The sequence below is a fragment of the Bos indicus x Bos taurus genome, chromosome 18 (assembly GCF_003369695.1).
Source record: "Bos indicus x Bos taurus breed Angus x Brahman F1 hybrid chromosome 18, Bos_hybrid_MaternalHap_v2.0, whole genome shotgun sequence".
Taxonomy (NCBI): Eukaryota; Metazoa; Chordata; class Mammalia; order Artiodactyla; family Bovidae; genus Bos; species Bos indicus x Bos taurus.
Genome location: NC_040093.1, coordinates 8,798,772 through 8,812,142, shown reverse-complemented (window position 1 = coordinate 8,812,142; position 13,371 = coordinate 8,798,772). Strand labels below are relative to the sequence as shown.

Below are 13,371 nucleotides of genomic sequence, written 5' to 3'. Positions count from 1 at the left end.
TCTATTCCCTCCGAACTCTGTCCGTGTTTTTCTTTTCTGTCTTTTCGGCAGGGAGAGAAAGGGAAGATTGTGGCGCCATTATCCTCCCCAAAGATGGCTTCGAACACTTCCTTCTCTACATCTTTGAAACCTGGCTCCCGAGCTCCGGCCCTCTGCAGCCGTTGCCCTCGGGCATGCCCACAGCCCATCTCCCTCTGTGTCCCTCAGGAGCTCTGCGTCTTACCCCTGGGTTATCACAAGGAGGCCCCGCCACCTACCGGTTAACTAGGCTGAATCCAGACACTGTCCTCCTTCTTACCCCTTCTCACACTGTTCCTCTTGTCTCCGATTCTCTCAAGCCCTAACTTGGCCCCAACTGGCCTTGTTCCCTCCTCCTAGACCCTCACCCAAGTCATTTACCTGGATTCTCAGCCTCTGACTGCCCCTCCCCACCTAGTCCACCACTCAGAAAGCCCTGGAGGGATCCTTCTACATCTAGAGGCTTCTCTGGTCCAGCTCACACCCCTCCTGTGGGTCCCTGGTATGCATTTGATTTTCCTTCTGGATTCTGGTCATGGAGGTTTTAAAATTTTTTGGAATTTTCCAAGTGGTAGGGGAAGGAGGCTGAGTGGTGAAGAATTGATGCTTTTGAACTGTGGTGTTGGAGAAGACTCTTGAGAGTCCCTTGGACAGCAAGGCGATCAAACCAGTCAATCTGAAAGGAAATCAACCCTGAATAATCATTGCAAAGACTGATGCTGAAGCTGAAGCTCCAATACTTTGGCCATCTGATGCGAAGAACTGACTCATTAGAAAAGACCCTGATGCTGGGAAAGATTGAGGGCAGGAGGAGAAGGGGATGACAGAGGATGAGATGGTTGGATGGCATCACCGACTCTATAGACATGAGTATGAGCAAACTCCAGAGGACAGTGAAGGGAGAAGCCTGGCATGCTGCAGTCTATGGGGTTACAAAGAGTCGGACACAACTTAGCGACTAAACAGCAACATTCATAGAAAAGCACGAAATTTACTAACTGGAGCTGTTTGTTTTTTCTTTATTTAACAGTAATTTCTTGATGCTCCAACTACCTGGTTTTTGTTGCAAAAACTGCTGTGTATCCTGGCTCCTCCCTTATCTCTTGGAAAGTCCCCTGGAGCTCTCTGAGAGGCTGTCTTCCGGGGTTAAGTCCTCAGTATGTTTGTAAAATAAAACATATTTCTCAGCTTTGAGGTTGTGCGTTTTTTTTCCGTTGACAAGGTGGTGGCCCTAGCTAGGCTCCCACTCACAGTGCCAACTGTGGTCACCCCTCAGAGGTGGAAATGACCCTTTGGTGCATGTGCGGCATCATGAGTCATGACATCTGAACCAACGCTTGGATGAGGAAGTCCATCCTACTTCTGTGGGAGCGACTACATTATTCTTCATTATTCCTTCCTCCTGGGCTTCCCAGGTGGGGCTAGTGGTAAAGAACCCCGCCTGCCAATACAGGTGATATAAGAGACTCAGGTTCAATTCCTGGGTCAGGAAGATCCCCTGGAGTAGGGAATGGCAACCCACTCCAGTATTCTTGCCTGGAGAATCCTCAGGGACAGAGGAGCCTGGTGGGCTACGGTCCACAGGGTCGCAACGAGTCGGACACAACTGAAGTGACTTGGCACGCATGCGTGCCTCCCTTCCTCCAAAAAGCCTGACTTGAGTGTCCAACCTCCTCAACCCGCTCACAACCCATCTGCTTCTTTCATCTTAACATTGAATTTGTTAGGATGAAATTGTGGGCTCATATGCCCATTGCTCCCATTCACCTGGTGAGTCCAGCCTAGTCCCTTAAACAAGGGCTCACAAAGACTTCCCCGGTGGTCCAGTGGTTAAGAATCCACCTGCCAATGCAGGGCACAGGAGTTCGATCCCTGGTCTGGGAAGATCCCACATGCGGCGGGGCAACTAAGCCCGAGCACATACCTACTGAAGCCTGCACATCCTTGCGTCCGTGGCCCGCAACAAGAGAAGCCACTGCAGGGAGAAGCCAGTTCACCACAGCCAGAGAGTAGCCCCCTCCACTCAGCACAGCTAGAGACAAGCCTGTGCAGCAACGAGGACCAAGTACAGCCAAACAATTAATTAATTTAGCAAAAAGTGAAACCAAACAGGGCCTCACAAGTGGGGCAGTGGCTCAGGACCTGCATCCTTCTGGACTTGCAGGGTGGGGGTGGGGCATGGAGGGGGGTGGTGGATGGGAAGGAATGTCCCTGGGGATGTTCTCAGAGCAGAAATACAGGAAGGTGTCTCCATCAGTCTGGAGGGATTTGACTCACTGCTGGATTGTCTTTAGGTCCACACGCTGTAAAATGGGGGGAGCTGATATTTCCCCAACTGGGGCCTGGAGAGAAAGATCTGAGAGGGCGTTATCTGCTGGACTGATGACAGGAAGTGTTCTTTTTTTGCTTTGGTCTCCCCCTTCCCCACCACCCATCTTTTCCCCTCCTCTCTTCCTCCACAGGCCTCCAAATTCCTTCTTACACAGGATCTCATTGTTATTAAAAATCCCCCTGGGGCAAAACAGGAAGGAGTGGGCAAGTGGTTACAAAGTCCCAGGAGATGCAAGGGAGGCAGGCGGTCTGAACAGCCTGCCACCTGGCTGGCCTTCTTGAATTAAAGTCCTGTTGGCAATCAGAGCCTCCTGCTCAAGTACGTCATTATTTTCTGTTCCGCTGGAAGGATTGGACCTCCGCCTCCGGTTCTCAGATCTTCAACTGCCACCCAAGGCGACCTGCTTGGGGCTGGAGCCTTGGAGACAGGGTACCATAACAATGACATCAATAATAAGAACAATAATGCTCGTGACAGCTGCCACTTAGGGAGCATTCACTCAGTACCAGGTGTTCTGAGTGCTTTCACGTATGAAATCAGTCCTCTTAAGAGTCCTCTGAAGTAGGTGATGTTCTCTTTAACTTTATTAATACACTGAGATGGTTCTTCATCCTCAGATGGGGAGAAGTGAATTCGTTGGTGGCACATTATTGTTAATGATCTGTACAAGCCTCCACTTTTTGTTTTCCTTCTTTATTTCCTTTTGCCCTCATTTCCTTCGGCTGTTACCTTTATTATTGTATATCTTTTGCTAGTATTTCTGTCACTCCGTATCCTTTGTGATCGCTTTTTATTACTGTATATCCTTTGCTAGTGCGGGCTTCCCCCCACCCCCACCCGGCTATGGTTCAGTGGTAAAGAATCTGCCTGCCAATGTGAGGATGCAGGAGCCATGGGTCCCATCCCTGGGTCAGAAGATGTCCTGCAAAAGGAAATGGCAACCCACTCCAGTATTCTTGCCTGGGAAATTCCAGGGACAGAGGAGCCTCTGGCTACAGTCCACAGGGTCGCAAAGAGTCAGACAGGACTGAGCAACTGAATTACAACAACAATCACGATTTGCAGTTATTTACTTTGTGTTGTTTATTTCCTGTGAAACCGCTGAGGGCAGAGTTTATGGCTGCTTAGTTATCTGATACACAGTTTGAACCCCAAACTCCTGGCCTTTCCCTGCAAAAATGTTGCTTCAGCTTCCTCCTATTTTAGTAAATGGCAGCTCCATCCTGACTCCTCGATCCTCTTTTTTTTTTTTAATGTTGAACATTAAAGAAAATTTATTTTATTTTATTTTATATTGGAGTATAGTTGATTTACAATGTTGAGATAGTTTCTGGTGTACAGCAAAGTGATTCAGTTAAACATATACATATAGCCATTCTTTTTCAGATTCTTTTCCCATATAGGTTATTACAGAGTACTGAGTAGACTTCCCTGTGCTATACAGTAGGTCCTTGTTGATTATCTACTTTATATATAGTAGTGTGTTTACATCAATCCCAAGCTCCTAATTTATCCCTCCTGCCCCCTCGATCCTCCTCTTTTTCTCACATTCTCTGGCTGAAATCAACAGACGCTGTGTAACAATCCCCTCAAACAGATCTAAAATCTGATCCCTGAACTCCTCCAAGGATGGCACCCTGATCCAAGCACCATCTGCTGTCACCTGGGCCATTGCAGTCGTTCCACACCAACCTCTGCATCTTCTTCTCTAATCTAATACATCAGGCGGGCTCCTGTCTCACGGTCTTTGCCTTTGTTACACTTTCCACTTGGGCATCTAACCACTGCACTTGAGGGTCATAGACAAAGATGTAACATCACGGGGTACTGAACAAGGATTGTGGGTAAAAGAACAGAAGATTTGGTGGACAATAGCTGCCAGGAGACCAAACCAGTTGATCCTCAAGGAAATCAACCCTGAATATCCACTGGAAGGACTGATGCTGAAGCTGAAGTTCCAGTACTCTGGCCACCTGATGTGAAGAGCCCGACTCATTGGAAAAGATCCTGATGTTGGGAAAGATTGAAGGCAAGAGGAGAAGGGGGCAGGCAGGGGATGAGATGGTTGGATGGTATCACTGACTCAACGGACATGAATCTGAGAAAATTCAGGAAGATAGTAAAGGACAGAGGAGTCTAGTGTGCTGCGGTCCATGGGGTCACAAAGAGTCGGACAGACTTAGCAACTGAACAACAGCAGCAGCAAAGGAGCACGGAGGCCTCTTGGAGCAGTCGACCCCAGCACCCTAGAGTTTAGAGCACTGTTGATATTGAATGCGCACGGGGGTTCAGAGACAGGGAATACTGGCAGAACATGGAATGTCGGTAGGAATGGGACAACTGGGGAGACCCAGAAATGTCTCCAGGAATTTCCCGAGGCTCGTTTGAATGAACGAACCGTCATGCGGCTCCAACGTTAGCTGTGACGAATCAGAGGTGCACATAATGTTGTCAGGGCAGAATATACTGCAGACAATATTTTCAGGAAGAAATGTCTTGGGAGTCTAGAACTCTCTTGAGTACAAAACATAGACGGATCTAGAATATTGGCAGTGAATAAATACTTGAAGGGGTATAGGATGTTGTCAAGGAAGTTCCATTCACAGAACATAGAATATCGTTGAGATGGACAGACGGAGGCATTCAAGTGTTCCACAGATTGCACATTCAGATGGTGATCTAGGTTTATGTTGAAACAGTTGGGACATCCGGAGTATTGTCTTCTTTGGGACGTTCAGGGGACTGGGATGTTTCAGTGATGCAACGTCTGGGAGAGCATGATGCTGAAAATGACTGAATGCTTTTGAAACGTGCAGTGTCAGCTGGCATTGGAAGTTTGGAGAACATGGGTTGCTGGTGCAAGTGGAACGCTTTGGGAGGGACAGGGAAGGGCTGGGCAAACCGAGTAAGAGAGCAGGAACGCCAACCCGACTTTTATTGTGGGCCCTTCGTCCATTCCTGTTTACAAGTTTTCCGCTTTTGGATTGTTTCTTGGATCCATGGAACATACTGAGAAACTCGGGTGTAGACACCAGGCCGGTTGGGCTGCCCACATGGGAAGTCTCCCCAGGAGATGATGCCATGAAGTGTTCCGTTACAGACCAGGGGACCCCCGGAGTCACCCTAAGTGGGAGAAAGAGAGAGGCGGGGTGTCCTAAACAAAGGCAGAGACACACATAGAGGCAGAGATAGAGACAGGAATACAGAGAGAGGGTGAGAGAGAAACAAAGATAAGCTGACAAACACAGAGAGAGATAAACTCTGAGACAGAGAAACAGACAGACATTTCTGTGTCTCTCCCTGTTTTTCTGTTCTTCAGTCCCATTAAAATGGTGGTGGCTTACCTCACACCACTGTTCTTGGTTCTCTGGCCCCAGATCTCACCTGCTACCCCTCCCCACCTCTCAACCCTGCTTCGACTTTATGGCTCCTTGGTGTCGTCTTACTATTGAGTTAATCCAGCCATGTTCCTGGTAGGGTATGCAATACACCTGAAGGGCCACTTCTCCCTCTGGGCCCAGGGCAGACATTACTAACTGATAAGACTCATATTACTACTTCATTATCATACCGTTTCCCACGAAACCAAAACTCAATCTTAAGAAGCCCCCCTCTCTTGGGCATAGGTTTTGTTTTTTTTTTTTTAATATATTTTGTTTGCCTGTGTAGTACCCATTTCCCCTTATTTTGATGACAGCCTCCTGATTTTTTCATTTGGAGACTGCCCTCTCTCCCACTTTCAATCCATACAACTTGTCCATGCCTCTGTCTGCCCCCACAGCTAGTCACACGACTCAGACTTGGTCCATCAGAGAACCCCACAGCTCTGGCTAGAGTGGTGGCTCAGGACACAATACAGCTGACCCTTGAATGGCACAAGGGTTAAGGGCACGGACTCTGTGCACAATAAAACTCCCCCTATAACTTGTAATTAGCCCTCTATATATATGCTGTTCCTCAGTGTCTGAGGTTCTGCATCTGCAGATTCAATCAGCCTTGAATCGTGTATTTACTGTAGTACTTACTATTGAAATAAACTTCATGTATAAGTGAACCCATGCAGTCCTAACCAGTGATGTTCAAGGGTCAGATATCCTAAGTCAGCCTAGTAAGAGAATCATGCTCAGAGATTATGTACACAGTTGGAAAGGAGATCCTCTCTCTTTCAAAGATGGTTCCTTAGAGGGTAAGATTTAAGACCAAAGCTGCTGGGGCCAACATGCTATATGGCATGGGGAAAGTTTAACTGAGAATGAAACCAAAACAGAAGAGCTGAGAGTTAAAGAGAGATTCTTACACATTATGTGTAAGATAATGGATCCACCCATTCCTGAAACAAGACATCCTGGACTTTTCAGTCACAAAAGCCAAGGTTTTGCTTAAGCTAGTTTGTGTTGGGTTTCTGTCACTCAAACCAAAGGAGATCCAACATTTATATATCTCAACACAAGGATCTGGGTAGCCACTGCCAGTCAAAGCCCAGGCTTAAGATAAATTCTGTTTGCCAGCTGTGGGCACCCTCTTTTTATCCTGACCCTCTATGCTAAGAGACATCTCACATTGCAAAGACTGGTTTGCCCAAGGCTGGAAGCAAATCCTTCCCCCCAAGCATCAGTCCCCACCTCCTGGCTTGTGGCAACACACCACCCCCTTGGCCTCACCTCACAGGAGTCCTTGCCACCCTCTTTTGTGCCGGCACAGAGCATGTTGGGTGTGATCTTCCCCGGGTAGACTTGACGACACTCTTCATCTGAGCGAAGCTCGATGTTGGCACATTGGAGGGTTTGGGGGAAAGTCACTGAGGAGGAGAGAGAGAGGAAGGTCTAAGGATGTCTATTCTGGACAGGTTAATGGGGTGGAAGTTGGATGGGCAGCAAGTCTGTAGAAAATAACGATGGGAAGACAAAAATGGGAGAAGAGATGGGATATGTATTTGGGTAAAGTGATGGAAGACAGAAATGTGGAGAGAAGGTGGGGGAGAGCTCGAAGAAAGGATGAGAAGTAGAGAGAAAGATGGAGAGGAATGGTAAGGGGTAAATAAATACATCTCAGCAAGAGATATAAGTGGGGAGGTAGGTGAGGACAGAGGTGGAGAAAGTGATGCAGAAAGATGGAGAGAAGGTGGTGGGAAGAGACAGGAAGGCAGCGGTGATGAGAGAGAACCGGAGATGGGGAAAACACAGGGAAGAGGAGAGACGGAAGGAGATGCAAGAGAGCAGGAAAGAGTGGTGGGAAGAAGGGTGGGGCACGCTGGGAAGAGAGATGTGGAGATGAGACGAGGGGAGAGCGAGGGACGGCTAAGGAGGTGCAAAAGGCTCTTGCTGCTATAGAGCTCAACTTACAGTCATATATATATCATATTTATATCCAAAAGATGTATTTATTTATATTTTATTATACTTAATAACCAATATATTAAATTTAGTTTCTAAATTATAAATGATACATATATATTTAAATACATACTTATGTATAATATGTTATTTGAATACAATGTATTTAAATAAATATATCATTTATAGCTTAGGAAATAAATCTAATTTCTATAATTTACATATTTATATACAGATATTTTACTATGTCAATCCATATAAATATGATCCAAATAAATATGTACATATACTATATATTATATATTTTTACATATAAGTTTATATATATTTATATAAAGGAAACATAATTTTATATATGGTATATAACATATGTAATTATAGCTCTGTATTGGTAAATTTATGCATGTTTATATAAAGGAAATATAACTAATCATTTACATGATATGACATATTATATATAGCTATATATATTTATACATTTAGATTTGCATATTCTTTATAAATATGGACTATAAATATAACTATATATACTTATACATTTATATTTATACATTCTTTATAAATAAAACTTTACATACATTTAAGTATTCTTTACATAGAATATAAATATAACCTTATATATACAATTATATTTATATAGTCTTTATAAATATAGAATATAAATATAACTTGATATATATTCACACATTTGCATATTCTTTATAAATATACATTTATGTTTATATATTTATATATGCTACATTTATATATTCTATAAAGGATATACAAAACTATACATTATATGTAACATTATATAACTTCATATTTATATTTTTACGTATTTACACTTCTATATTTACATGAAGGATATATATACCTTTATATATCACTATGCGATTCATGACTTAACCCATGTCTAATAAATCTAGTTTTATCTACACTTCTATATTTACATGAAGGATATATATACCTTTATATATCACTATGCGATTCATGACTTAACCCATGTCTAATAAATCTAGTTTTATCTATAAAGACTCCTGCTCCGACCTGCCCTCCCGTCTCTGCCCCAGTCTCCCCGGCCGCTCTGTGCGGCCACCGGCCACCCGTGCGGGTGCGTACCCTGGGGGCTGGTGGTGGTGCCCCAGCCAGACACCCGGCAGCAGGTGCCGGGGGGCAGGCAGTGATGGTGGGAGAGGGGCAGGGTCTGGATGTGCCTGGTGAGCTGCACAGAGGACTTCAGTTCCAGAAGCATGATGTCGTGGTCATGGTTCAGGTGGGTGGGGCTGCTCTGGTACCGAGGGTGGGGGATAGCTCGAGCCACCTCCCTCACCTGCTCCCCAGCCTCCACACGCGCCAGGACGTGCTTGCCCAGGTACACTCTGTACCCTCTGCGGGTGCAAGAAGCCGGTGGTCAGAGGGGTCCAGGAGCTCGTCTCCGTTCCCATCCCCAGTCTCACCCTTCCCCACCCCCTTCCTTATTTCCAAAGGTGTCTGCTTCCACATCCTTGACTCCAGTTTCCTCCAAGTCCTCTGCTGGGACTCCCTGTCCATACCCATACCCCCACGTCTCCACCAAACCTCATGCTCACCCCATGCCCATCACAACCCAAGTCCAACCTCATCCTCAAATTCTGCTCCGCCCACGCACCACGCCAGTTACAGTCTCATCCCCACCCCTCACTCCCCGAGGCCCCACATACTCCTTTAGACAGTGCGCCGCGGTGAGGACCCATTTGGGGTGCACCAGGACTCCCCCGCAGAGCAGCCGCCCTTGCACTTTTAGGGCTGCCTGCCAGGGCTGAGAGTGGGGGATACAGGTGTAGCCACCAGGGAGGAACCCGTTGGTCCCATTGGTGCCATTGAGAATCTTGGGGTACTCCCGAGAGATGCCTGGTGGAGGAGAGAACGTGTTAGAGAATTGGGGTTCACAGGGAAAGGAGGCTGGGCGTTACGGTTCTTGGGCTTGGGGACTGAGTCAAAATTTTGCTCTGGGTGGCCAGGAACTGATGATTCATTTATCGGTCTCTTGGCATTGCCATTTTCTACGTAGTGGAGATGAGCTGGGGCGAAGAGATTGATGTCCCTTCTTTCTAGAAGCGCCAAACCCTCCACTGGAGATTAAAAGAAGGGTTTGGGGAATGAGGAAGCTTCTGATACGTAAGCAGAAGCCTGATTTCTTCCCACCTGAATTTTCTGTCTTGGTCCACCATAGGGATTGATTTCCAGGAGTAGAGGTGGTCCTACCCTACCTACCTAGGCAGTATCCATCCATCCATTCCTCCATCCTTTCTAAACGCATTTGCTGAGTGCCTTCATGACCTTAAATACCATTCATAACCTCTGTGAAGGGAACTTTCCTGGTGGCTCAGATGGTAAAGAATCTGCCTGCAATACAGGAGACCCAGGTTGGAGGCACAGCAGTCCACACAGAGACAAAGAAGATCTAATCCTGGAGCTTCCCTGGTGGTCCAGTGGTTAAGAAACCACCTGTCAACGTAGGGGACACAGGTTTGATTCCTGGTCCCAGGAGATCCCACATGCTGAGGGGTAACCAAGCCTGTGCACTGCAACCATTGAAGCCTGCATGCTCTAGAGTCCCTGCAATGAGATGCCACCGCATGGAGAAAGCTGAGCACCGCAAGGAAATGTAGCCCCTGCGCGCCACAACTGGGGAAAGCCCGGTGCACCAACCAAGACCCAGCGCAGTCGAGACAAATACAATAAGCAAAGAAATTGAAAAAAATAAAAGGACGTCTAATCCTGAATGTGCCACTTCCTGGCTGGGTACAACTCTCAGTTTTCTCTGCTGTAAAGGAGGGAAAGTTATAGTTCGTCTCTCATCAGACAGTCGTAGGTTCCGTGAGATCCTACATTCAAGACACACACAGGACCTGGTGTGGAGCAAGCACTCAGGAAGCAGGGAGTGATATTAATTGCACCCTCAGAAACTGAGTCATCATCACTTCTCTTTCAAACCTGATTTTGACAGGAGAAAGTTTGCATGATGGTGCTCATATCCTTTTAACATCTCTCTTGTCTTGCTGAGGTCACCTTTTCAAACCAGGAGGAAGCAGAAGGTTGCCTTTGGCTGGCAACCCCCCAAAGTAAGTAGAACCAGCTGCCTTTCCTATTATGGGGGACGTTAGAAAGGGAAACTGCCTATTATTGAAGGAGGTCAGAAAGGGAAATTGCCTGTCATCAACAGGCAATTCAATAAATATTATAATTGAAAACAATATTGGTCCAATTCAATAAATACTGTTTTTTTGTTCATTGTGCAGAACTGATTTTTTTTTTTCCATTGTTGTCCTTCAGTCGCTAGGTCCCGTCTGACTCTGCGACCCCATGGACTGCAGCATGCCAAGCTTCCCTGTCTTTCACTATCTCCCGGAGTTTGCTCAGATTCGTGTTCACTTAGTCGGCGATGCCATCCAAACATCTCATCTTCTGTCGCCCTTTTCCTTTACCTTTATTTATAGCAAAAGATGCTGTTTTCCACTTAGAATAGTGATATTAACTTCAAATATGCTCTAAGTAAAAAAAAAAAAAAAATAAAGTTGCCTCTATGAAGCCCATTAGGTTGAAAATAAAGATGGTTTGTGTGAAGTCCCTTCAGTCGTGTCCAACTCTTTCGTGACCGTGCGGATTGTAGCTTGACAGGCTTCTCTGTACATAGGATTCTCCAGGCAAGAGTCCTGGCAGGGGTTGCCATTCTCTACTCCAGAGATGGTTTGCCAGAGCATAAAGTCCAGGATGTGGAGGACAGGGCGGGCAACATGGATTAAGGTCCTGACTCAGGCACTGCTGCTGACTTTGGGGCAGGACCTTGCTGTCTGAGAATCTTGGGTTTTTCAGCTATGAAACTGGAGTAATTACCATGCACCTACCTCACCAGGCTGTTAAGGGCTCCATAAGACCTGCATGTGGAGCTCTTAGCTCCGGGGCATGGCACCAGGAGGGGATACGGGAGTCCTAGGGGTGTCACCACAAGACAGAAGCTACCCTGCCTTCAGCCCAAGAGTGGTGATGGGTGCCTGAGGACCCCCTCCTTCGGGTCCCAGCTCAGGCGTCAAGTCCTTTGGGGGCCCCGGTTCTGGGCCAGGAACTGCCACTACATCTCTGGGCTTCCAGGTTGGCTCCTTGAAACCATCACCTTGCATCACAGTTTTAACTAACTATTAGGGGAATTGTCTGAATGATGCCAGCATCCATCCCTGCTAGGTTCTGGATGCTGAACACAGCAACTGTGTCTACTTGTACAGCACCTAGCATGGTGCCTGCTGCTCAGCTGTCAGCTGAATGAATGGATGAATGGGGTTTCCAGACAACTCGCCTGCCAAGGCAGGGAAAGGGGACTTAAATGGGAGGAGAGGAATATCTGGGGACCAGCTCTGCGTGGAATCAGGTTTGGGGTCTCCTTCCTGGTGGCTCAGATAGGAAAGAATCTTCGTGTCAGTTAGAAGATGCAGGAGACATGGGTTGGATCCCTGGGTCAGGAAGCTGGAGAAGGGAATGTTAACCCACTGCAGTATTCTTGCCTGGAGAAATCCCATGGACAGAGGAGCCTGGCAGGCTACAGTCCATGAGGTTGCAAAGAGTCAGACACGACTGAGCAACTAACACGGTAATGATTATCAAGGACTAAAGAACAATCTAGGTTCTGGAAGGGCCTGAGACTAGAGACAGAATACTACCAATAAAGCAGTGTGTGTGTGTGTGTGTGTGTGTGTGTGTGCGCGCGCGCGCGCGCGCATGCGTGTGCATGTACACTCATACACATGCTCACTCAGTCATCCCACTGTGACCCCAGGCGTCGGGATTTGAACCCCTGTCTATGTCTTCTAACTCTTGAACTTGGGAAGGTCTTGGGGATGGACTTTCCGGTACAGAGTAGGACAGTCAGTGAGAGGGCTGGTGTGCAAGATCTAGAAGGCTTAACAATAGGGCAAGCCCATCTGAACCGGGATACCCCAGGGAGAGGTCTGGGGTAGGTGCGGAGCATGGACTGACCCCAGCTGGGTCACCAGGTCACGCAGGGACACGCAGGAATCACGCCTGCGCCCCGGGACCCGCCCCGCCCCGCCCACCAGCGGGCTGGAGGCGGAGCTTGCGGCTCCCTGCGGCTCCCGCCTCCTACCATTGTTTGCAGTGGCCACCCCGCCTCCGCCCCCGCGGCTTGCATTCTTACCTCCTGACCAGGCCACCATCAGGAAAGAGATCGCAGCGGCCAGGGGCCACATAGTGACTTTGTGGTGGGGGGCAGGGCGGGCGGAGCCTGAGAAGTTGAAAGGGAGTAAGAGCGGGCCAGAATCCCCCATCTCTGGATACTCCCTACCCTCTGGATACTCCCTGCCTGCTCTGCTCTGCGGGTTTCCAGTCTTGAGTGTCCTCTCCTTTACTCTGAAAACCTTGACCCTGGAAGCTGCACCGACCCCCCATCTCCCAGTTCCGTTCTTGGTGTGTGTGTGGGGGTGGGGTGGGGGTCCCGGTAACGCGATGGGAGGGGCAGCTTGCACATCCCTCCCAGGGGCTGCAGCTCTCTCGATGCCCTTCACCCTGGGTGGCCAGTCCCTCCACCCCAGCCCTCCAGCCAGCTGGATCCTTGTGCACTCTCCTGCCCCTCTCTACTGTTTGCAGGCGCCTTTCCCCTCTCGGATCCCTGGTCTAAAACTGAGCATCTTATCTTTCTGCTGCTTCACCTCTCAG

General features: G+C 47.7%; 1 protein-coding gene across 1 annotated transcript; it reads right to left on the bottom strand.

Moving 5' to 3' along the window:
• Positions 1-4,496: 4,496 nt before the first annotated feature.
• KLK13 (kallikrein related peptidase 13) lies at positions 4,497-12,905 on the bottom strand. The gene is made up of 3 exons (XM_027514446.1): positions 12,854-12,905; positions 7,012-7,148; positions 4,497-5,473 (listed from the first exon to the last, which is right to left on the bottom strand). Exons 1-3 carry the CDS (start codon positions 12,903-12,905, stop codon positions 5,285-5,287), a joined length of 378 nt encoding a protein of 125 aa, XP_027370247.1. The 3' UTR covers positions 4,497-5,284.
• Between the last annotated feature and the right edge of the window lie 466 nt (positions 12,906-13,371).